Consider the following 24,607-nt stretch of genomic DNA (forward strand, 5'->3'; position numbering starts at 1 on the left):
TCCTCTGCTCCGCTCCCCGGGTCCTCTGCTCCGCTCCCCGGGTCCTCTGCTCCGCTCCCCGGCTCACCTGCCACGCTCCCCAGCCTCCAGTGCCCGCGCTTCCCAGGCCTCCTGGTCCCCGCTCCCGGCGCCCGTCGGCTTCCCAGTCCCTGGCCGGCTCTGCTGCGTCCTCCTCTCAGCTTCCTGCCCTGGCTTCTGGCACCCGGGCCGCGCGCATGCGCATTAGGGCGCGCGCGCGGTCACTGACCCTTTCTTAAAGGGCCAGTGTCCACTGACAGGAAATGATGCATAAAGGTACAGGGTATAAAGGGGGTTAATGTCCAAGGGAGCGGGGCCTGTTCTTCGTGTTTTCCCAAGCTAGGAGTCAGGTCTCCTTGTGTTCTGTGAGATACTTACCTCTCTGTCTTCTAGAGCCGATCCTGCATCGCCATCCGGTCCTGCTGTATCTCGAACCCCGAACGCTGCCCATCTGCCATCCTGACAGTCCGTACCATCTCGGTTCCCTGCGGTGACCCGTCATCTCGCTCCAACGGTTCCGGACCCCGCCTGACATCATCACGGCTTCCGAACCTGAGCTCCGTCACCCGGACCACCATCAGTGACCTCGTGGTCCCAGGGACTTCTCCATTGTGTTCCAGTGCACGGACTGTCCTGCTACCTAAAGTGCTCCGGCTACCGGACTCCTTTCCCTCATCGGGGAGTTCGGCCCAGTGGATCCACCTCCCGGGTCTGCCCGTCCATCTGGCCCTAACATCATGCATCAAATGGCCAGGGGGAGGTGTGCCCACCTAAGGGGCTGATCCCAGGAGAGAAGAACATGTTAGAGCAGTTAGTTGGAGCTCGGCTGGAGAAGGACTAGCATCTATAGCTGAGGCTTGATCCTGGGGTCTGTGTGTGTGGACTGTTACAGACTGGAGATCCGCGGCCACGTGGGATTCTGTTTTGTTGTTCACCTGTTGGACTCAAGGAATTCATATAAGGACCATTGCCCTAATTCCCCTGGCATCGGAATACCAGGCGGTGCCCCTGGATCTTTTGTTTTTTTCTGTTGTGGACTCCTTGCAGATTTGAAGGATTTATATTTATGTTTGCTGCTTTATCTTTGTGGTTCCAATAAAGCACTTTGTATTGTTCCTTGGCCTGGCGTCCCTCACTGCTCTGTTGCATACCCCGTCACAGTGCCATACTCAGGGACATGGCCAAGGTAAGGAAGGCTGAAAAATGACCACCTTTGAACAAGAAACATAAGATAAAACGTCAAGACTGGGCCAAGAAATATCTTAAGACTGATTTTTCAAAGGTTTTATGAACTGTTGAAATGAGAGTGACTCTTGATGGGCCAGATGGATGGGCCAGAGGGTGGATCAGTAAAGGGCAGAGAGCTCCACTCCGACTCAGACGCCAGCAAGGTGGAGCTGGGGTACTGGTATGGGCTGGTATCATCAAAGATGAACTTGTGGGACCTTTTCGGGTTGAGGATGGAGTGAAGCTCAACTCCCAGAGCTACTGCCAGTTTCTGGAAAACAATGTCTTCAAGCAGTGATACAGGAAGAAGTCGGTATAATTCAAGAACAACATGATTTTCATGCAGGACAATGCTCCATCACATGGATCCAACTACTCCACAGCATGGCTGGCCAGTAAAAGTAAAAAAGATAAAAAAATCATGACATGGCCCCCTTGTTCTCCTGATCTGAACTCCATAGAGAACCTGTGGTCCCTCATAAAATGTGAGATCTACAGGGAGGGAAAACAGTACACCTCTCAGAACAGTGTCTGGGAGGCTGTGGTGGCTGCTGCATGCAATGTTGATTGTAAACAGATCAAGCAACTGACAGAATCTATGGATGGTAGGCTGTTGAGTGTCATCATAAAGAAAGGTGGCTATATTGGTCACTAATTTTTGGGGGTTTTGTTTTTGCATGTCAGAAATGTTTATTTCTAAATTTTGTGCAGTTATATTGGTTTACCGGGTGAAAATAAACAAGTGAGATGGGAATATATTTGTTTTTTATTAAGTTGCCTAATAATTCTGCACAGTAATAGTTACCTGCACAAAAAGATATCCTCCTAAGATAGCCAAATCTAAAAAATAAACACTCCAACTTCCAAAAATATTAAGCTTTGATATTTATGAGTCTTTTGGGTAATTGAGAACATAGTTGTTGATCAATAATAAAAAAATCCTCTAAAATACAACTTGCATAATAATTCTGCACACGGTGTATGTCTTTCAATAGAGGCAGTGACTCAATGCCAGAGCAGCTGCCTATGGACAATGATTTCACAAGTTTGAATCCCAGCTATCCTGGTATCTATCTATAGCTATTTAAATATAAATAGAACTGCTACATAAATGCACTGAACTGAGTTAATTTATTCACTGCATTGAGGGGATGAGCAGGGACAACAGCTGTGGTATCTATCTATCTAGCAGATGAGAATTTAATGGGAACCTGTCACCAGAAATTTCACTATTAAACTAAAAGAATCCCCTTCTGCAGCTCATGGGCTGCATTCTATAAAGGTTCATCTTGCTACTGGCCGCCCTTTCAGACCTAAATAACAACTTTATAAAAATTACCTTTTGGTATGGTAATGAGGTTTGCTGGCCCCGTGGGCGGGCTATATTTTGTCCGTTAGCCCCCCTACTGCCGCTGTTCGCCGTGCCCCAGTGTTCATTTATATAGATGAGGCCGCAGACCTTATGTTCCTAGATGCTCCTGAAGTCTCGCGCATGCGCAGTGGCACTATCGCGGGACTGAGCAGTTTTCAAATCGCAAGTGCTGGTGATGTTATTGTGCAGGCGCGAGATTATGGGCGACACTGTGAATTTCATCACCAGTGTCATCCAAGTACCTGCCCATAATCTTGTTTATTTAGTTTTTATTTAATTTTAGTTTTACTGAAGCACTGGGGGCTGCCATCTTAGATTTGGTGTTTGTAACGACTGTTACCTCCTTTATGGCAGCCCCCAGGGCATAGACTCTGCTAGTCAGGCTCCAACCCCTATACTTATTACAGGACAGCTCCCTGCTGTGACCTGGACGCACCCCCTGGCCTGTCCAGATCACAGCAGAGGGAGGAGATCGGCGCCATGTTTGTATGCTGTGTGCTCTACTTTTTCCCGTCACCTGCTCGGGATGTGTGAGTACGGGGCGCCCCTCCCCCCGCCGCCGTTGCTACTGTCTCCAATAAACACCCCCGCTCTCTTCCCCCTGGCCAGTGTAAGTACCGACGCCCCTCCCCCCACCTGTCTGATACTGTCTGCTGAGCTGTGTATCTAATCCTATCCTGTGTGATACTGTCTGTTGACCTGTGTATCTAATCCTTTCCTGTGTGATCCTGTACCTAACCTATCCTGTGTGATACGGTCTGCTGAGCTGTGTATTTAATCCTCTCCTGTGTGATACTGTCTGCAGAGCTGTGTATCTAATCCTATCCTGTGTGATACTGTCTGCAGAGCTGTGTATCTAATCCTATCCTGTGTGATACTGTCTGCTGAGCGGTGTATCTAATCCTGTCATGTGTGGTACTGTCTGCTGAGCTGTGTATCTAATCCTATCCTGTGTGATACTGTCTGCCGAGCTGTGTATCTAATCCTCTCCTGTGTGATACTGCCTGCTGAGCTGTGTCTCTAATCCTCTCTTGTGTGACACTGTCTGCTGAGCTGTGTATCTAATCCTATCCTGTGTGATACTGCCTGCTGAGCTGGGTATCTAATCATATCCGGTGTGATACTGCCTGCTGTCCTTGGTGACACTTTAGACATTTGTGGTCACCAACAAAATGGCTCCGCACTGTGTCCCTAAACTTCATCTTCCCTTATCCTTTTGGAAACACCCACATTGGGAAGGGAAGCTGTGACATCACACACAGGAGAGCAGATTCTGCCCACTTTACTGCAGTTGTAATCCAGGCTATTTCTACAGTGGGATTTCTGCAGTATTTCAGCAGCTGCTCCACCTAGTGCTCAACAGTGGAAAATATCAAACTTTTTATTTTTTTATATTTTGCTCAATTAAAAACAATAATATAATTTAAACAAAACATTAACACATTAATACTTTACATTACATTTTTTCAGTTATTGATTATTTTTTTTGGCTGACACCTTCCCTTTAATTTTTGCACTGAACTGAGTTAATTTATTCAATGCATTGAGGGGAGCAGCGGGACTGGGTGAGAGAGCCCTCCAATCATCTTTTCTCACCTCTGTTCTCTATCTAATCTCTCTAACTCATTTCTCCCCCTCTCTGACCACAGCCTGCTTACATTCTTTTCACGATCTTCTCAAAGTACACAACCCCCCTCCACAAACTTTCACACCCTCACAGAAATCTGAAACACCTTGACTTAAGCTGGTGTCACACACAGCGACAACGACAACGACGTCGCTGCTACGTCACCATTTTCTGTGACGTTGCAGCGACGTCCCGTCGCTGTCGCTGTGTGTGACATCCAGCAATGACCTGGCCCCTGCTGTGAGGTCGCCGGTCGTTGCTGAATGTCCAGCTTCATTTTTTGGTCGTCACTCTCCCGCTGTGACACACACATCGCTGTGTGTGACAGCGAGAGAGCGACGAAATGAAGCGAGCAGAGGGAGCAGGAGCCGGTGTCTGGCAGCTGCGGTCAGCTGTAACCAGCGTAAACATCGGGTAACCAAGGGAAGACATTTCCCTGGTTACCCGATATTTACCTTCGTTACCAGCCTCCGCTCTTGCTGCCAGTGCCGGCTCCTGCTCTGTGCACATGTGGCTGCAGTACACATCAGGTAATTAACCCGATGTATACTGTAGCAAGGAGAGCAAGGAGCCAGCGCTAAGCAGTGCGCGCGGCTCCCTGCTCTCTGCACTGTGACATGTAGCTGCAGTACACATCGGGTTAATTAACCCGATGTGTACTGTACCTAGGAGAGCAAGGAGCCAGCGCTAAGCGCGGCTCCCTGCTCTCTGCACTGTGACATGTAGCTGCAGCACACATCGGGTTAATTAACCCGATGTGTACTGTACCTAGGAGAGCAAGGAGCCAGTGCTAAGCGCGGCTCCCTGCTCTCTGCACATGTAGCACAGCGACGTTATGATCGCTGCTTCTGCTGTGTTTGACAGCTAAGCAGCGATCATAACAGCGACTTACAAGGTCGCTGTTACATCACCGAAAATGGTGACGTAACAGCGACGTCGTTGTCGCTGTCGCTTAGTGTGAACCCAGCTTTACATTCACTTTCTCAGTCCCTTCTCCCTCTTGCAGACATAGCTTTCTTACATGATGCAGATGCTGCTGTCACTTTATATAACACCCCAATCTCTGCAGCTTTCAAATCGGTCACCCCCTCACGCATACCAAAACTCGAACCATCAACAGGCAACCTTGCACATGAGCCAAGCCAGACTAAAGAACAGAGATGGGCTTCCAGAATTGCTGAGCAAAGATGGAAGAGGTCTCATACCACTGAGCACGTCATTGCATTCAAACAGTCTAACATCAATTTCAAGTCCATACTCACTGCTGCAAAACAAACCTACTTCTCATCTTTCATATCCTCCCTATCTCAAAACCCTAAAGAGCCATTCAGCACTTTCCACTATTTCCTCCATCCCCAAGCGCCACCTCCCTCTCCTCTCATCTCAGCTGAAGACTTTGCCTCTTTCTTCAAGCAGAAGATTGATAAAATCAGAGGAAACTTTGGCCCACAATTCCCATAGCCCCTCTTCATAAATATGTGTCGCCCCCGCGTCAGCAGCCGGGCTGCTCGGATCCGCGGTGGCTCGAGAAGGCTCCGGACCCTGGGGTCGTACGGCTCCTCAAACCAAGGGGGGTTATGTACAGGGGATGGTGTGGAAAGTTCGTGACGCCACCCGTGGTGCGTGAGAAGATGGAGTACCACCGCTGCGATTGGGAGTACACGGTGGCGATGTGGGCAGCTAGGTGTTTAACCCCTCCACGGGTAGCGGGAATGCCTCGGGGACTCAGTGATGGTGACTGGGGGGTGCCGTTGGGATGGTAAGGGTCACTTGCGTATTTAGTCCAATAATGCAGACACCGACAACGGTAGTAAACCAAAGATCTGGACACCGCTGCCGCTGAGAGGGAGCACGCATGGGTCCCGTGCTCGTTGGTGTTGCCTGTTGGCCTGTGACCTTTTGCCGTGGCACCTTGTCTTTTAGTTGGTCCCTTTAGTCTGAAACTAATTGGATCCCGCTCCCCAGTGTGGCTAACTGGGGGAACTTGCTCTCAGGGTTCACGCTTGGGATTTTCTGGACCGTGTAGTGGAAAGTCCTATCCCCCTCGTTGCGCTAGTACCCCGATTTTGGAGCTGGTGGAGAATGGATCTTGAAGGCTCCGTCCTCGTTGGGTAAATTGTCAGGACGCTTGAAGCTACTCGCTGACCTAGGGTCCACGTACCCTGTCGTGCCCTGGCCCCTGCCCGGTGATGGCACAAGGCCACCGGCTGTCCTCCTCGACAGTTCGTGCCCCTTGTCACGATCCCCTGCGACCGGGGTCCAGCTCCTACCATGCCCAAACCAACGTCAGCCACCTAGTAATTCACGGAGCCCAGTTCCTGACCTCTTCTGTTGAGAGTCACTCCTCAACTAACTGTCTCCTGTGACTCCTGACCCCCCCTTCACCAAACCCCCAAGTGGGCGACCCTATTCCACTCAGGCCATCCACTGGTGTGTCTGGTGGGTGTGGTGCAGAGTGTTCCTAGGATTTTAATTAGTTTGTTCTTGGCAACACCAAAGGTGAGGGACCCGAAACTAAGGAGGAGGTGGATATTGCACAGAAGGGCAGATTGCACAGTACCCTGTGACGACCTGATAGGTCAGGGCATCACATTCCCCCTTAGTTAAACGTAGCTCGTCCCCGAGCTACAGGACATCAGAGGTTTATTTATTTATTTTTTTTAAACTGCAGAAAACTAGAAAAATGAAAAATTTTATTTACACATACATCCCTCATCAGGGAGGCTTGTCACTTAAACATTATGCAACATTGTTAAGAGTTCATCTCCTCAATGGTGGAACGCTACCGGTTTCAGTGGTAGCGGAGACTCAACCTGCTCCGTTGACTCATCTAGATACGGCAAAGCTGGGAGCCTTGGAACAGCGCTGGGTCGCGAGGTTGGCAAATTATGATTTTGTGATAAAGTACAGGGCTGGTCGCAAGAACACCAATGCAGACGCGCTGTCCAGGATGCCCCATCTGTTCGATGATGGGATGGATGAAGATGACCCGAAGAAGTCGAATTGCCTGCATTCCATCAGCCCATGTCAGTGGAGCGGCCTAAACCAAGTGCCCATCAGCAAGAAATGACCTGTGACCCATTGCCTCACCATGACTGGTAGGAAGCCCAGGACAGGGACCCTGCAATCAAATTAGTCAAAGCGTTACTGGCCAGAGCTGATGCCCGTCTTGAACCAGGCGCCCCAGAGGAGGCCAGAAAATTGTGGCAAGACCGGAGTCAGCTTTATCTTCACCAACGCAAGCTATGCAGGAGCTTAACCAACCCCAAGACCCACAAGAGGATCTTTCAGATCGTGGTACCCCGAGCGTATGTCACAGTGGTGCTGGAAGCATACCATGATGGACCCGGGCACTTTGGATGGAAGAAGCTGGAGATGTTGCTGAGAAGTCGCTTCTACTGGATAGGAATGAGAGACTCCATAGAAGCCTGGTGTAGGAATTGCGGCCTTTGTGCATTGAGAAGACAGGATGGCACCAGTTAGCCAGCACCACTTCAGCCAATTATCACCAAGCAGCCCCTGGAGATTCTGGCTCTGGACCATGTCAAGTTGACCCCCAGCAGAAGTGGGTAAACGTACGCACTCACGATGGTCGACCATTACTCACGGTTCTTGGCAGTGGTGCCCGTTAAGGATTTGACTGCCAGCACTGTGGCAAAGGCATTCCAGGCACACTTCTGTAGCCGCATGGGCACACCGATCGAGTCCTTACGGATCAAGGCCCTGCATTCAAAGCTGAAATCTTCCAGGAGTTCTGCAGTTTGTATGGGTGCAAGAAGATACGTACCACACCCTATCATGCGCAGACAAATGGGATGTGTGAGAAGATGAACCACCTGGTGATCAACCTGTCGAAAACTCTTCCTCTTGAGGAGCGGAACCAGTGGCCTGAAAAACTACCAGACCTGGTAGACATCTACAACAACATTCCGGTGGGATCCACCAAGTGTACCCCAGCTTATCTGATGAGAGCTCGGCCTGGAAGACTTCCAGTGGATTTAGAGATGGAGGTTGAATTGCCTGAAACCTACGTGGCCGGAGAGGATTGGTGCTCACGTCACCAGATCCAGTACGAGCAGATTCAGAAGTGCGTTGAAGAAAGTTTGAATCAAACCCGGGAACGGCAAGAAAGAAACTTTAACAAGCAAGCAAAAGCAACCCCCTTCACCCCCGGTGAGATTGTGTTAAAAAGAAAGAGAAATCTGCACAAGTTAGATGATCAGTGGGAAAAGGAGCCATATGTGGTACAGCCATCCAACTTTGATAACCAAAAGACCTGCCTAATCAGCAAGGATCAAGGAAGGACCACGGCTATGGTATCCCGAGACCATCTGAAGAAGTGCCCAGAACCCTTAAGAGTGGCAGATGAACCTCAGCCCCAGCCTCAATTGGTGGAAGGAAGGATAAGAATGATCCGTACCATTCTAGGTGATTTTCCGGCAGATTGGCCTATGCAGAATGGAGCCGTAATAGTCCTTGTGTTAACATTCCCACAACCCGTGGAAGAACCAGAGCAGGAAAGGCTTACTGACACTGCACCCACTCCAGCACCTAGAGTAGCGCTTGTACCATTGCCACGCACACGTAGGGTCCTACCAGCTACACCCAACACTGAGGGTGAGGAACCTGTAGAGAGTGTTGTCATGCCACCAGAAGGGGATGAGGGTCCAGAGTTAAAGAGGTCGACCCGTGCCAACTTTGGTCAGCCTCCATGGAGGTATAGAGAAGAGTGTTAAAAATACCAGTAGTTTCATGATGCGATAGAACTGTTAGATATCATAGTTACATAGTTACTAAGGTTGAAAAAAGACCTAGGTCCATCTAGTTCAACCTTCCTCCACCAGTTCTACACCTGGTCACCAAGTCATTTATAACCAACAATGTTGTGTGCACTGAGGAAATCATCCAGCCCTCTTTTAAAAGCTGTTATAGTATCTAAAGTTACATAGTCGGTGTTTTCGTTTATTGTTTTTCATAGTTTATCTTTTTCCATATAGAAAATGTTAGTAAATAAGTGCCTAATCAACCAGTTTAAATGAAATGAGTGAAAGTTACCTGATTTGCAAGAAGATTGTTAAAATGTGTACACCCAGTACATGGACTCTGTTAAGTTTATATATAGTAAAAATGGACCACGGTCACAGGACTGGCGTGACCAATACGAACTTGTGGTATTGTACATGGTTGCACCTCCTGTGCCCACCAGAGTTGTCTAACACAACGCCCGGGACCTTAACCTGGTCACGGACCCACCATAGGTATGCAGCGGGTCAGGTTGTTTGGGTGGTGGGTTAACGGGATCCAGGACATTGGGACTGGACTGTCGTGGGTAGAGGCTGCAACGGATTATTGTCCGTGTACACAGTAAACTTGGCAGCAGCAAGGTAGTGTTTGAACCTCTCTGTCACTGCCCATACGAGTGCCAGGAACTCCAGCTTGAAGGAGCTATAATTCTTCGGGTTCCTCTCTGTGGGCCTCAACTTTTGACTAGCGTAGGCTGTCACCTTCTCCTTGCCCTTCTGCACCTGTGACAGGACAGCTCTGAGCCCCACATTACTGGCATCCGTATACAGTATCAACGGGAGACCGTAGTCGGGCTAGGCCAGGATTTCGTCCCCGGTCAGGACAGACTTCATCCGCGCAATAGAATCTTCTTGCTTCTTACCCCACTGGAACAGAGGTCCCGAGGACTAGCTATGCACCGGTTGACCCACCAGAAGGTCCTGCAAGGGGGCCGCCATCTGTGTGTACCCCTTGCCGAACCTCCGGTAGTATCCCATCAGGCCCAGGAACTGCCACACTTCTCTGATGGTGGTGGGCCTTGGCCAGTTCTGTATTGCTGTGATTTTCTCAGGGTCCGGTGCCACACCTTCGGCACTCACCACATGCTCTAAGTTTTGTACCTTTGGCTTCAGCAGGTGGCACTTGGATGGCTTGAGCTTCATCCCGTATTTGGACAAGGCTTCAAACACCTCAGCCAGGTGCTCCAGGTGTTCTTAGTATGTATTGGAGTAGACGTAGACAATGACTTCGTCCACATACAGCAAGACTGTTTCAAAGTTGCAGTGACCCAAGCAGCACTCCATCAGCCTTTGAAACGTCCCCGGTGCGTTGCACAGCCCGAATGGCATGCTGTTGGACTCACATAGGCCCATTGGGGTAGCGAACACGTTTTTCTCCCGGTCTTCCTCGGCAACAGCTACCTGCCTGTACCCACTGATGAGATCAAGGGTAGAAAAGTAAGTACTAGACTTCAAGGCAGCTAACGATTCCTCAATACGGGGCAAGGGGTAGGCGTCCTTGTGTGTGATTTTGTTAATCTGTCGGTAGTCTACACACATCCTCATGGTACCATCTTTTTTTCTCACAAGTACCAGTGGGGCAGCCCAGGGACTACAGCTGTTGCGGATCACTCCTGCTTCCTTCATGCTTCTGAGCATATCTTTGGCACATTGGTAATGGGCAGGTGGTATGGGCCTATACCTCTCCTTGATAGGTGGATGAGTGCCTGTGGTTATGTGATGTTGTAGCCATTTTATCCGGTGTTTGCTAAAGACCTGCTCATACTCCTTGACAACCCTGTAGACCCCTTGTTTATGATGTGCAGGTGTAGAGTCGGTGCCCACATGTAATTCCTGACACCACTCCTCTACTGGGCCCAGGGGGCTGTCACTGGGAAACTGACTAGGCTGGTTTGAGGAACCTGTTGCATGGATGCCATCTGCATTAACTACAAACAGCTTGGCTATGGTGGCATATCTGGGTAGTGTGACTTCCTACTCCCCACAATTCAACACTCGCACGGGCACTCTCCCCTTCTGGACGTCGACTACCCCTCTGGCCATAAACACGGTGGGCCAATGCTCTGAGGGCAGGGGCTCTACCACTGCCTGGTAATCCTGTCCCCGGGAGCCTACAGCTGCCCTGCACCATATCATCATTTCACTTCGTGGGAGCACTACAAGAGGGGCCACATCCATCAACCATACACCACGTATTTCGCCTCCAGAGAGATTTACCTGTTGCCGCTGCAGGAGGGCTTGGATCTCACGTTGCAGGACTCTCTTCCGCCCTGCTCCTGCAGTCTCAGACAGCTGTTGAAGCAAAAACAGTACTTCTCCCATACAATTCAATGACATTTGTGCCTAAAATGATCTTCGGGTTCCGATCACTAGGGTCATTTTGTATGACTATGAGTCCTTGCCTCGTCAATTCTACCCGGCCCACCTTAATGGTCACCTCCTTGAACCTGATTTGAGTCACTGATAACCCATTGACGGCATAGATGGTAAGGCTGTCATCAGGTGGGGTAAGTTCACCATCAAGCCAAAACTTCTTATATAGTACATAGGGAATAGTCATTACCTGGAAGCCGGTATCAAGGAGTGCAGAGGTCGGGATCCCATCCAGGGTGATGGAAACGATATGCCGACCCCCTACATAGCGCTCTCTCCAGTCTGCTGGGCCTTGGGAGTTTATTCCTGGGGATTGGCCCTTGGCCCCAGGGGTTGCCCGTTTAAAGGACAGCTCCTTGCGTAGTGGCCAGTCTTGCTACATTTACAGTATAACAAACAGGTGATCCATACCGGTCACTGCTCCGTCCTCTGGGCAGTCGGCCAGCTGGATTTGACTTGAGCTGCATCGCCTCCAGAATCCTTGCGACGTCGTTACTCAGTTGCTGTACTTGGGCAGACAAATCACTTGTGCCGCTCCCGGATGTTATTAAAGGAGCTGGCTCTGGCAGCTCCAAGGCATGGGGCTTCACTTGTAACGAGGATGTACCAGCTTGCCAAGACGGGAGTGGAGAGTCAGGCGCCTCCGGGGGCTGCAGGGCTTTGATTGCCCGCTCTTTCAAGGTAGCAAAGTCCGAAGCAGGATGTTCCAGGGCCCACAGCCAAAGCTGCTTGCGGTTCTCCACTGACCCTAAGCCTTGCAGGAACTGCTCCACCAGCATCTTGTTCCCCTCTGGCTCTCCAATATCGTTGGTCAGTCTCAGCGCCGCTTGTAATTTTAAGGCGTATTTCCTAATGCTGTCTTGGGGCCGTTCTTTGCAGCTGTAAAATCTTATCCTCAGCTCAGCATCAGTGGAGGTCTCAAATGCAGCTCCCAGTCTCTTGAAGATGGCGGGTACTGAGACCCGATCCGCCTCAGTCCATGTCTCCAATTCCAATTCGGCAGCGCCGATCAGCTGCCCGAGCACTACAGACGCCCGCTGCCGTCCGGTCAGGGCATACATATTGAGTACATTACATATCTTTCTTTTGAATCCCTGCAACATGTCTGGTCTGCCACCATACTGTGGGAACCAGGCAGCACCCGGCACATAGGACAAGGTTATCGGCATTATCAGAGCAACCGCCTCGGGTCCCGGTGCCGCCGCTCCTGCGACCTGGTCGGGTGGAGGCAGCGCCGCCACACTTCCATCATCTGGTGCCGACATCTTCGCGTGCCCCGTCTGTTTTTACTCAGCACTCCTTCGCGCGCTGTGGCCCTCTTGGAACTTCCGGTTCCGGCCTCACACTCAAGACGAAGGGCGGGGTTCCTGCTTCACGCGCTTTCGCTTTGGCGCGAAAAGATGGCAGAAGATGGCAGAATTGGTGGGAAAAGGAATCTTGACTCGCGGTTTTCGTCTTTCAAGGCGCACGTCACCCAGGTCAGTGGGTCCTGCTCGGATCCTGTTCGTGATGCCAAGTTTAGTTTGAGGGTGTGTCGCCCCTGCGTCAGCAGCCGGGCTGCTCGGATCTGGATCCGCAGTGGCTCGAGAGGGCTCCGGACCCGGGGTCGTACGGCTCCTCAAATCAAGGGGGGGTTATGTACAGAGGATGGTGTGAAAAGTTCGTGACGCCACCCGTAGTGCGTGGTAAGATGGAGTACCACCGCTGCGATTGGGAGTACACGGTAGTGATGGTATGGGCAGCTAGGTGTTTAACACCTCCACGGGTAGGGGGAATGCCCCGGGGACTCGGTGATGGTGACGTCGGGATGGCAAGGGTCCCTTGCGTATTCCCTCAGTCCAATAACGCTGACACCGACAACGGTAGTAAACCTAAGTTCCGGACACCGCTGCTGCTGAGAGGGAGCACGCATGGGTCCCGTGCCCGTTGGTGTTGCCTGTTGGCCTGTGACCTTTTCCCGTGGCACATTGTATTCTACTTGGTCCCTTTAGTCTGAAACTATCGGGTCCCGCTCCCCAGTGTGGCTAACTGGGTGAGCTTGCTCTCAGGGTTCACGCCTGGGATTTTCTAGACCGTGTAGTGGAAAGTCCTATCCCCCACGTTGCGCTAGTACCCTGATTTTGGAGCGGGTGGAGGACAGATCTTGAAGGCTCCGTCCTAGTCGGGTAAATTGTCAGGACGCTTGAAGCTACTCCCTGACCTAGGGTCCACGTACCCCGTCGTACCCTGGCCCCTGCCCGGTGACGGCACAAGGCCGCCGGCTGTCCTCCTCAACAGTCCTTGCCCCTTGTCACGATCCCCTGCGACTGGGGTCCAGCTCCTACAAGGCCCAGACAAACGTCTGCCACCTAGTAGTTCACGGAGCCCAGCTCCTGACCTCTCCTCTTGAGAGTCACTAACTGTCTCCTGCCTCCCCCATACTCTGGAACACTCTACCCCAGCATATCAGATTCTCAACTACTGAGGAAACCTTGATAAGGAACCTAAAGACCCACCACTTCCGATCCCGAACTGTAAAGATCGAGGATCGTACCGATCACATAGTGATCATGTACACGATCCCGATCAGAAGCTTTTCTGGGAAGCTCGTGTTACAGATCAGGTCCAGATCAGGTCCAGGGGCTTTAAAAAAAAAGCACATTATTAAAAAAACATTAGGATTATGCTTACAGTTCCTGCAACGCGTCCTGCAGGCTCTGCCTCCCGGTTGCTTCTGCTTCCACATCCGATCATTGCTGTACCCCCTGTAAAGCACCACTGCCTAAAGGACCTTGCATGATGTCATAGCATGTGACCAGTTTGGTCTGAATGTTGTACAGACATTGGCTTACAGACTAGTCACATGACTATGATGTCATCAAAGGTCCTGTTAGCTGAACCTTGATTGTCACTGTACGAGTGTCGCATCGATCACGGCGCACAATCTACTGACAGGAGAGGACAGCTGCATGTATTTCTGTGCAGTTGAGGTGCTCCTGTCCTGAGAGCATCAGGCTTTGTGGGGTGATGCAATGCAAGACGCAAGTGCAATCATACCCTCACTGTTAGCCTGGTTCTCGCTCTGTACAGAGCGATGTAGCAGAGCTGACATGGCTCTCTCTGCTTCCTACTTTGTATAGACCAGTGATGGGGAACCTATGGCACGCGTGCCACACTGGGCACGCAGAGCCCTTTGTGCTGGCACGCGCGCTGTCGCCACACTGAGCCACTTTGTACTGTCGGTGTGGTCGCGCCGACAGTACAAACTGGTGTTGGAGCGGAGGAGACATTTCTCCTGCCTCTGACACACCTCCTCTCCTGAGCCGCAGGCCTGTTGCCTAGGAGACGGAGGGGTGTCAGTAGGCGGCGCCGGCGTCCTGTGGGTGCGCGGGATCTTTCTGAACTGACTGAGGGCGGCGCGCAGCGGAGCAGCAGGGGCTGCAAGGTGAGTTTTTTTTTTATTTTCAAGCAGTGTGCGGCTGTGCCAGGACGGGGGCAAACCCAGAGCACAGGGGCAAACAGAGCACGGGGGCAAACAGAGCACGGGAGAAAACCCAGACCAAAGGGGGAAAACCCAGATCACGGGGGCAAAACCAGAGCACGGGGGTAAAACCAGAGCACGGGGGTAAAACCAGAGTACGGGGGCAAACACAGAGCATGGGGGCAAACACAGAGCACAGGGGCAAACACAGAGCACGGGGGCAAACATACAGAGCACGGGGGCAAACATACAGAGCACGGGGGCAAACATACAGAGCACAGGGGCAAACATTCAGAGCACGGGGGCCAACATACAGAGCACGGGGGCAAACATACAGAGCACGGGGTAAACACAGAGCACGGGGCAAACATAGAGCACGGGGGCATACAGAGCACGGGGCAAACATGGAGAGCACGGGGCAAACATGGAGAGCACGGGGCAAACATGGAGAGCACGGGGCAAACATGGCTGCAAGGATGGGGGAATCATGGCTGCAAGGATGGAGAGAAACTTGCAAAGATGGGGGAAACATGACTGCAAGGATGGGGGAAACATGACTGCAAGGATGGGGGGAAACATGACTGCAAGGATGGGGGGAAACATGACTGCAAGGATGGGGGGAAACATGACTGCAAGGATGGGGGGAAACATGACTGCAAGGATGGGGGGAAACATGCCAGGATGGGGTACATTTAGCAGGATGGGGTACATTTACCAGGATGGGGGATACATTTACCAGGAAGGGGGAAACATGAAAGGATGGGGGTACATGAACATGCCAGGATGAGGAAAATTGCCAGGATGGGGAACATTTAGCAGGAAGGCTGACATTTATCAGGATAGGGTATATTTTTCCAGGATGGGGTACATTTACCAGGAAAGGGGACATTTACCAGGATAAGGGAACATGCCTGGATGAGGTACGTTTACCAGGAATGAGGTACATACCTGGATGGGGTACATTTACCAGGATGGGGTACATTTACCAGGATGAGGAATATTTACCAGGATGGGGACAAATATACCAGAATGTAGGAAATACATATCAGGATGGGGGACATGTTTACCAGGAAGTGGCCAGGAAGGGGGACATAACTACACAATGAAGGGGAGGGGAGCAACTCATACGTTTTTATGGGTTTTCAGGATGTTCAGACTTTGAAATGTAGATGTGGATTACAGGGTGACATCTGATTGCATTCCAGGCTAAAATCCCTTGTGTCTAATATGCTGCAATTTTTTTCCAGAAAGATCAATCCAACTGCTGTGTCTGGAAAGGGCAGGGGCTCAGCTTCAATGTGTGGTAAGCAGGAATGAGCGTGATGCCCCCTGCTGAAGAGAAGACGGCAAAGGTAAGGTTACAAGCAACTATTTACATAATAGGATTGGTTGGCACTTCGGAGAAAAAAATGGGTTTAGGGATACAGTTTGGGCACTCGGCCTGCAAAAGGTTCGCCATGACTGGTATAGACTGTGTCTGTACAGAGTGATGAAGCTGACATTGCTGTCCCTGTGGATTACGTCAGACTAAGGATTTTTTTATAATACAGATGGAGTCTCTAAATTTTTTTGTTTTATTTCTAATTAAAAAAAAAATTCTCTGTGTTGTGTTTTTTTTTACTGTTTACAAGAAATTCATGGTGGCCATGTCTAATTTGGTCCGCAGCCGCCCCTGGAAATGGCGCATTGTTTCTTAGTGCCATTTTCAGGCGCTTTACCAGTCCAGTGGCCCTGGTGGTGGTGGCAGGTTTGTATTCTCAGATGGTACTAAGCCTGAAATTCATGGTGTCACGCCAAATTAAACATGAATTTCTAGTAAACAGTAAAAAAAACACAACACAGAAAAAACATTTTTTTTATTAGAAATTAAACAAAAAAAAAAGCATTTAGAGACACCATCTTTATTATAAAAAAAATCTTTAGTCCGATGGAAACACATGCAGCTGACCTCTCCTGTCGGGAGAGTGTGCGCCGTGACACGATGCAACACTCGCACAGTGACAATCAAAGTTCAGTTAACAAAACCTTTGATGACATCATAGTCATGTGACCAGTCTGTAACCAACAAGGTAATACAACATTCACACCTGCCTGGTCACATGGCCATGTCGTCACGGAAGGTCCTTTAGGCAATGCTGGTTACTGGGCAGCACAGCAATGATCGGACTCGGAAGCAGAAGCGGCTGGGAGACAGAGTCTGCTGGACGCGTCGCGGGACCTGTAAGTATAATGACAATGTTTATTATTAACTATATTCTTTATTTTACAGCCCCCCCATCCCATAGCTCTAAAGCCCGAGTTTGGTGATCGGACGCAAGTTCGCGTTATCTCTATCCCAATCCCCATCTTTAGAAAATGATCGGGCGAGACTCCCGATCCCGACCATCGGGGAGATCGCCCATCCCTAGCCAGTATACCACTGCGCAACCAGCTCTGTTCTCACCTACTGTCCCCTCACCCATCCCCTGTAGACTGTGAGCCCAGGGTCCTCTCTCCTCCTGTACCAGTCTGTTTTTGTATTGTTCATGATTATTGTACTTGTTGTTTATGTATACCCTTTCAGTTGTAAAGCACCATGGATTAAATGGTGCTATAATAATAATTCCAGTTCTAGACATAGGCGAGACTCACATATCTCAGATAAGTATGGCATATCACCAGAATATTAAAACTGTAATGAGAATAACCCTTGTTCTCGTCTTGGTCGGGTAAGTCTCTTTTAAATACAGTACAAAAGCAAACAATAATACAGTGATGCTGATCAACATAATGGTTTGAAAAGGCCATAGCCTTGGACCAATTCATTAGTTGTATCTTGTCCCGCATTCTAATTAAACTGGTGCAATGTAAAATAATGAAAACAGTAACAGCTGAAAAGTTGTGAAGATATTTTCTTACAGATTTATTGCCCAGAGTTGGCACAGATGGGCTGTAGTTTAGGTATCTATGTCCACTTTCATCTACTTGGCTCTTACAGACAGTCAAATCATTTTCAAAGTGATTTTCCTGAAAAGATAGGTATATTAAACAGTAGTACCTAGTATATAGCATATACTGTACATACTAAAGAATAACTCATATTTAGTGTTTTAGTCATATTACCTCCGCAGTTATACCATCAGATGATAAGTCTATTTCTTCCATTCCCAGGTCTCCAACACTAGGTATGCGACGACGCATAGGAACAAAATCTTGGAGTAAAAGTAAAATGATGTTGTAAGATTAACAAAGATATTAAAAGTTATTAGTAACGGATTTGCAAGCAAAGTTTAAGCTAGCCAAACAAATCTGGCTTTGGAATACAAACACTGACATGTGAATGAGGCCTAAGATATGATAGGTCAAATACATTGTGATATTCCTAATCTTGATTTAATTACCAGCTTTATAGACAGATCAAAATCGGATACTTTGTCCAAAAAAAAAAAAATCAGACGTGCACAAGTACATAGATTATCATGTGAAAACCACAGATAACACTCGTACAAGATGATCAGTCATGTAAATGAGCCCCTAGCACAACTCTCAGAGAAGACAGGTGCTGACCCAGCATGCCAGCATCTGTACTCCAAATGAGTATGTCATGAAATTAATGCAGCTCAAGGCAGATAAATGATCTAGAAAATTGGAGAGGTTTTTTTTAATGGGAATGAAGACAAATCACCTAATAACATGATTTACAAAGTTTCATAATTTTCCATGCAGATGTCTGTGAATATAGACTTTCCTTCAGAATTGAGAATTTTGATAATGTCTGATCATTTCTGGCAGAGAAAAAAGTAAATTTGTCCGATAAGTTATATTTACAAAGTTACTTATTTTCATGTGTAGTATTGATTTATGAAATAAACCATCACTGCAGTACTGGCACCATGCCCGACAACCTAGCTCCAGCTCTCACAGCCAGGGATGGTGCCCGCACAGTCGCTGACTGTTTAGCCCCCTAAATGCCACAATAGATATCGATCACAGCAGTTAGGGGATTGGGAGAGGGATCATTGCAGTACAGTGCTGCTGTCATCAGAGCTGTGAAAGGTAATGTCCCATATAGGAACTAAGTAAAAAAGGTAATAAAAAAAGAAAAAATATAAAAACAAAAATCAGAAAATAAAGAACGAAGAAATGAAAAAAAAAATCCAATAAATACTTAGATTTGTGTAAAAAAAAAAAGAAACAAAAAAAGTACACCTATTTGGTATTGCTGCGTCCGTAACAACCCGATCTAGAAAACTGTCACACTAGTTAATCCCTTCAGTAAACACCGTGAAAAGACAAAAAGTTGCAAAAACTGTGTTTTTATCATACAGCTGACAAAAAAGTGGAATAAAACAAGATCAAAAAGTTATATATAGATAAAAATGGCACCTCTGAAAATGACATCAAGCCTCCATCAGCGAGAGAAAAAAACTATAGCTCTCAGAATACAGCAATGCAAAAACTGGGTTTTTTTCTATAAAATAGTGTTTATAGTGTAAAAGTAGCAAAACATTAGAAAAAAAAATAAACGTGGTATCGCTGTAATCGTACTGACCAACAGAATAAAGCTATCTTATCACTTTTGTGACACGGTGAACTACGTAAAAAAAAACCAATTCCTTAATTGCTGTTTTTTCTTGATTCTGCCTAACTAAAAGCAGAATAGAAAGCGATCAAAAAATATTATGTGGCCCAAAGTTGTAACAATAAAAACATCTCGCAAAAAACAAGCACTCACATAACTTTGTTGGCAGAAAGATAAAAAAATAAAGCCTTCAAAATTTAGTGATGCAAAAAACCTTTATTTTGTAAAAAAGTGTTTTTACTGTGATAGTAGAGAAACCTAAAAAAAACTATATAAATCTGGTGTCGCTGTAATAGTACTAACCTGTGGAATAAAGTTGCCTACTCACTTATACCGCAAGGTGAACAGCGTAAAAAATAAATAAATAAAGCCAATTTTTCAACTGCTGTTGATTTGTTTATTCAGCCTCCAAAAGATCGCAGTATGGCGTGGCTCATATTTATCCTACACTCTACGCTGAGCACTTATACCGGGGATTACTTGTGTAAAACGTTATTCAGACAAAATTCCAAAGAAAAAATTCATGAAATGAGGCAGAGGGGGTCACGTTGACCTTGTGTTTGGCCTGTGGTGTGGTGGCATAGATCTTTTTATGTGCCTTTTAAGATGTGCACTAAAGTGCGGTCATCAACAGTTTTGTTCATCATTGTAAAGATGGACACTGCTGAAGAGAGACCAAACAGAGCCCAGAGTTACTCTGCTGCCTCATTAGTAAATGAATCTGTAAGGGGTTTCACTTGTATCATGTATTTTGGAGATGTAGATGGAAACCCTATTGTAAGTGCTCAGCATAGAGCAATGGATAAATGTGGACTAATCCAAAATGTTCTGTACCCAAATCATCACCAAATAGCATTCAACTCAACCCACAAAAACACAAGTCCCCACTCAGGTCCGTCATCTGTTAACAGAAATATAGGGGGCTTCCATGCTACTGGTTACACAAAGGCTCTGGGAAAATGCTATGGCCCCCACACTCAGAAAAGAAATCCAGCAAAATCTCAGTTCCTAAATCCTAATGCCCCTCTCCCTTCTGAGCCCCACAATGCATCTAAACCACAGTTGATGTCCACATGTTTGGCATTGTTATAGTAAGGAGAACCCACTTAAATTACGGGGTGCAGGTCTCCAGAACCGCAAGCTGAGCACAATGTATAGGCACCTCAATGTACTGGGCACAAGGGCTTATTTGCAATTTTTTAATTCTGCAGCATTCACTGCATTTTCCAAAAACTAAATCATCACTACGCCTGTAGATGATATCCCAGAGGGGTGTAATTTCCAAAATGTGGCCACTTGAGGGAGTTTCTTCTGTTCTGGCATTTAGGGGTTCTGCAAATGGAGTCCGCAAACTGTTCTAGGAAAATCTGTGCTCCAAAACTCAAATGGCGCTCCTTCCCTCCCGAGCCCTGTGGTGCAGCGAAACAGTTTGTGGGGTATTACCTTGTTCAGGAGACATTGTGTAACACATTATAGGACCTTTTTTTATGTATTCCTATTGTGAAATTGGAAATCTGGGGCTGGAACAACATTTTAACGGTAAAAATGTAATTCTTTGTTCTTCACCAATTAATAGTAAAAAAGTTTTGCGACACCTGTAGAGTCAATATGCTCACTGCACCCCTGGATGAATTCAAAGGGGTGCAGTTTGTAAAATGGGGTCACTTGTGGGGGGGTTTCAGTTGTTAATCCACCTCAGGGGCTTTGCCAATGTAACAAGGTACTCACAAACCATTTCAAATAAATCTGAACTCAAATATCGCGCTTTTTCCCTTCTTCAATTTGCACTGTGCCTCAAAGTAGGCATACTCAAAAGAAATTACACATCAAATAATTCTATGATGCATTATCCCCTTTTACCCGTGTGAATTTGAAAAATGTGGCGTTAAAGCAACATTTTTGTGGTTTAAAATGTGGTTTTTTTTTTCATTTCTCTGGCTCAACGTTATAAAACTCTGTGAAGTACCTGGGGGTTCAAGGTGCTCACCAAACATTCTAGCTAAATTCCTTAAGAGGTCTAGTTTCTAAAATTGGATCACTTTTGGGGGAGCACCACTGTTTAGGCACATGAGGGGCTCTCCAAATACGACATAGCGTCCGTTAATGATTCCAACAATTTTGATTTCAAAAAGTCAAATAGTGGTGCTTCCCTTCCAAGTCCTGCCATGCCCCCAAACAGTTGATTTCCACCCCATATGAGGTATCAGCGTACTCAAGAGAAATTGCACAACAAATTGTCAGGTGAATTTTCTCCAGTTACTTATGTGAAAATAAAAGAGTTGGGGGTTACAGCAACATTTTTGTGGTAAAAATTTACTTTTTTATTTTCACGGCTATGCGTTATAACATTCTGTGAAGCACTGAGGGTTCAAGGTGCTCACCAAACATCTAGACAAATTTCTTGAGGGGTCTAGTTTTCAAAATGGGGTCACTTTTGGGGGATCTGCACTGTTTAGGCACATCAGTGGCTCTCACATGGCATCTGCTTCTATTCCAGACAATTTTGCACTCTAAAATTCAAACGGTGCTCCTTCTCAGCCCTGTGCCAAAACAGTAGATTTCCACCACATATTAGGTATCAGTGTACTCTAGAGAAATTGCACAACAAATTGTATAGTGTATTTTCTGCTGTTATCCTTGCAAAAATGAAAGATTTGGGGTTAATATAAAACTTTAGTGGTAAAAATGTACTTTTTTATTTTCACGGCTCAACGTTATGAAATTCTGTGGAGCACTTGGGGATTCAAAGTGCTCACCAAACATCTATATAAATTTCTTGAGGGGTTTAGTTTCCAAAATAGGGTCACTTGTGGGGAGCGCCATTGTTTAGACTCATAAGGGGCTCTCCAAACTCTACATGGCGTCCGCTATCTACTCCAGATAATTTTGTGCTTCAAAATTCAAATGGCGCTTATTCCCAGCCCTACTGTGCCCCCAAACAGTAGACTTCTACCACATATGGGGTATCAGCGTATTCAGGAGAAATTGCACAACAAATTGTATGCTGCATTTTCTTCTGTTACCCTTGTATAAATTAAAATTTTGGGTTAAAGCTTTTGTGGTAAAAAAATTTTTTTTTTTATTTTCACAGCTCAACGTTATGAAATTCTGTGATGCACCTGGGGGTTCAAGGTGCTTATCAAACATCTAGTTTCCAAAATGGGGTCTCTGTATTGCAATGTGCCAGCCGCTGATTAAGCATATGAATATTCACTGCTTCCTAAACCTATAACCCCTCCTACCTATTTGCAATGAAGCTGGTGCTGAGAGGTGGGCAGGATTATGGGTGTGGGGAGAAGCAAATATTCATGTTCTTTAATAGAAGCACACATGACAGCCCAGCAGCCAGCTTCGTGCAGCAGCTGGGCGGTCACATGTACCGCTATTAAAGAATTTGAATATTCATTGCTTCCCGTTCCCATAATCCTCGGCATGTGGAGCAGCAAATATGCTTGCATCTGATGGCTGTGTAAGTGGGCATTCATGACAGTGACATCATGCACTCTACCGCCTACATGCTGAGGTCAGTTTCCAGCATGCCAGCAACATCGGGGAAGCAGAGGGAATGCGAGTATAATCATTTTTTTTTTCTATGTGCAGTGTGATGGGGATCATATGCACTAGGATGAGGCCAGGAGGGTGACACATGCCAAGATGAAGACATATACAAGGATAGGGCTATGATGGGGACATATATACCAGGAAGGGGCCATGATGGGGATATATACCAGGATGGAGACATATACCAGGATGAGGCTATGATGGAAACACAAATACCAGGACGGGGCTATGGTGGAGATATAAATAACAGGATGAGGCTATGATACTGACATAAATACCAGGATGGGGCCGTGATATGGACATATATACCAGGATGGGGCCATGATGGGGACTCATATATTAGGAAGGAGCCATACATACCAGGATATAGCCATGATGGGGTCATACACCAGGATGGGGCCATGATGGGGAGATATTCCAGAATGGTGACATAAAGCAAGATGAGGGACATATTTACCAGGATGGGGGACATATATACATGGAAGTGGCCCAGAAAGGGGACATTAGTACAGAATGGGAGTCATTACTACACAATGAAGGAGGAGGTGGGTAACTCATATGTCTTTATAGGATTTAGAATGCTACAATGTCCCATACATCTGGCCAACATGTGGGGGGGCTCAGGCTCAAACTTTGCACCGAGGCCCACCAGATTTCAGTTATGCCACTAGGGGTCACTTATAGGAGAGCTTCACAGTTTAGGCACAACATGGAGTCCACTATCCATTCCAGACAATTTTGCTCTCTAAAACTCAAATGGCACTCCTTCCCTTCCAAGCCCTGCCATGCTCCTAAATAGTAGATTTCCACCACATATGGGGTATTGGCATACTCAGGAGAAATTACACCTTGGTACATGCAAACGTTTTGGCTAAAGTAATTTTTTTTGTGGGAAAATGTTAAATTTTCATTTTTTCCTTCCACATTGCTTTGGTTCCTGTGAACCACTTAAGGGGTTAATAAACTTCTTGGGTGTGATTTTGAGCACTTTGAGGGGTGCGACTTTTAGAATGGTGTCACTTTTGGGTATTTTCTATCACCTAGGCTACTCAATGTCATTTCAAATGTATTGTGGTCCTTAAGAAAGGTTTTGTAAATTTTAATGGAAAAATTAGAAATTGCTGATAAACTTTGAATCCTTCTAACTTCCTAATACGTAAAGTAGATATGTTTGAAATGTTGTTCCCTTAGGCCAACAGATGTAACATGTTAATAAAAAATAGTGAACACTCAAAAAGGTTAAAAAAATATATATTATTTTTATCCTGCCCCGCTTGCTGCACTTCTTCCAGACAATACCTATCCCATTGCCAGTATCCTTTTTCTCACAATTAAAATCAACTATAATTAGATTTATTTGGGCCCATAAACGCTCACGAATAGCTTATAACACACTAAGTAAACCCAAGACTGCTGAATGGACTAGTCTCCCGGATTTCGTGCTATACAACTACGCCTCTTTCGGGACATGCCTCCTTGATCTGTATCATCATGGGGTTTCCAAAAGGTGGGTTGAGGTGGAGATGACACAGATTGACCTCGACCCTCTTGTGGCGGTGTGGTCAACAGCGTTCACACAACTGAGTACCTAGGCATGGCTGTTCCT

At 47.2% G+C, this 24,607-nt stretch overlaps 1 protein-coding gene across 2 annotated transcripts in view; it reads right to left on the reverse strand.

The window, feature by feature from the left end:
- The window catches only part of SYTL1 (synaptotagmin like 1), a 492,061-nt gene that overhangs the window by 96,656 nt on the left and 370,798 nt on the right, over positions 1-24,607 (reverse strand). For both annotated transcript variants that reach the window (XM_075335915.1, XM_075335916.1), the window contains exons 7-8: positions 17,982-18,070; positions 17,778-17,885 (exon numbers count right to left, since the gene is read on the reverse strand). In XM_075335915.1, the coding sequence (XP_075192030.1) occupies positions 17,778-17,885; positions 17,982-18,070 (197 nt within the window). The remainder of the gene's footprint in view (positions 1-17,777; positions 17,886-17,981; positions 18,071-24,607) is intronic.

This window comes from Anomaloglossus baeobatrachus, chromosome 2, assembly GCF_048569485.1.
Source record: "Anomaloglossus baeobatrachus isolate aAnoBae1 chromosome 2, aAnoBae1.hap1, whole genome shotgun sequence".
Classification (NCBI taxonomy): domain Eukaryota; kingdom Metazoa; phylum Chordata; class Amphibia; order Anura; family Aromobatidae; genus Anomaloglossus; species Anomaloglossus baeobatrachus.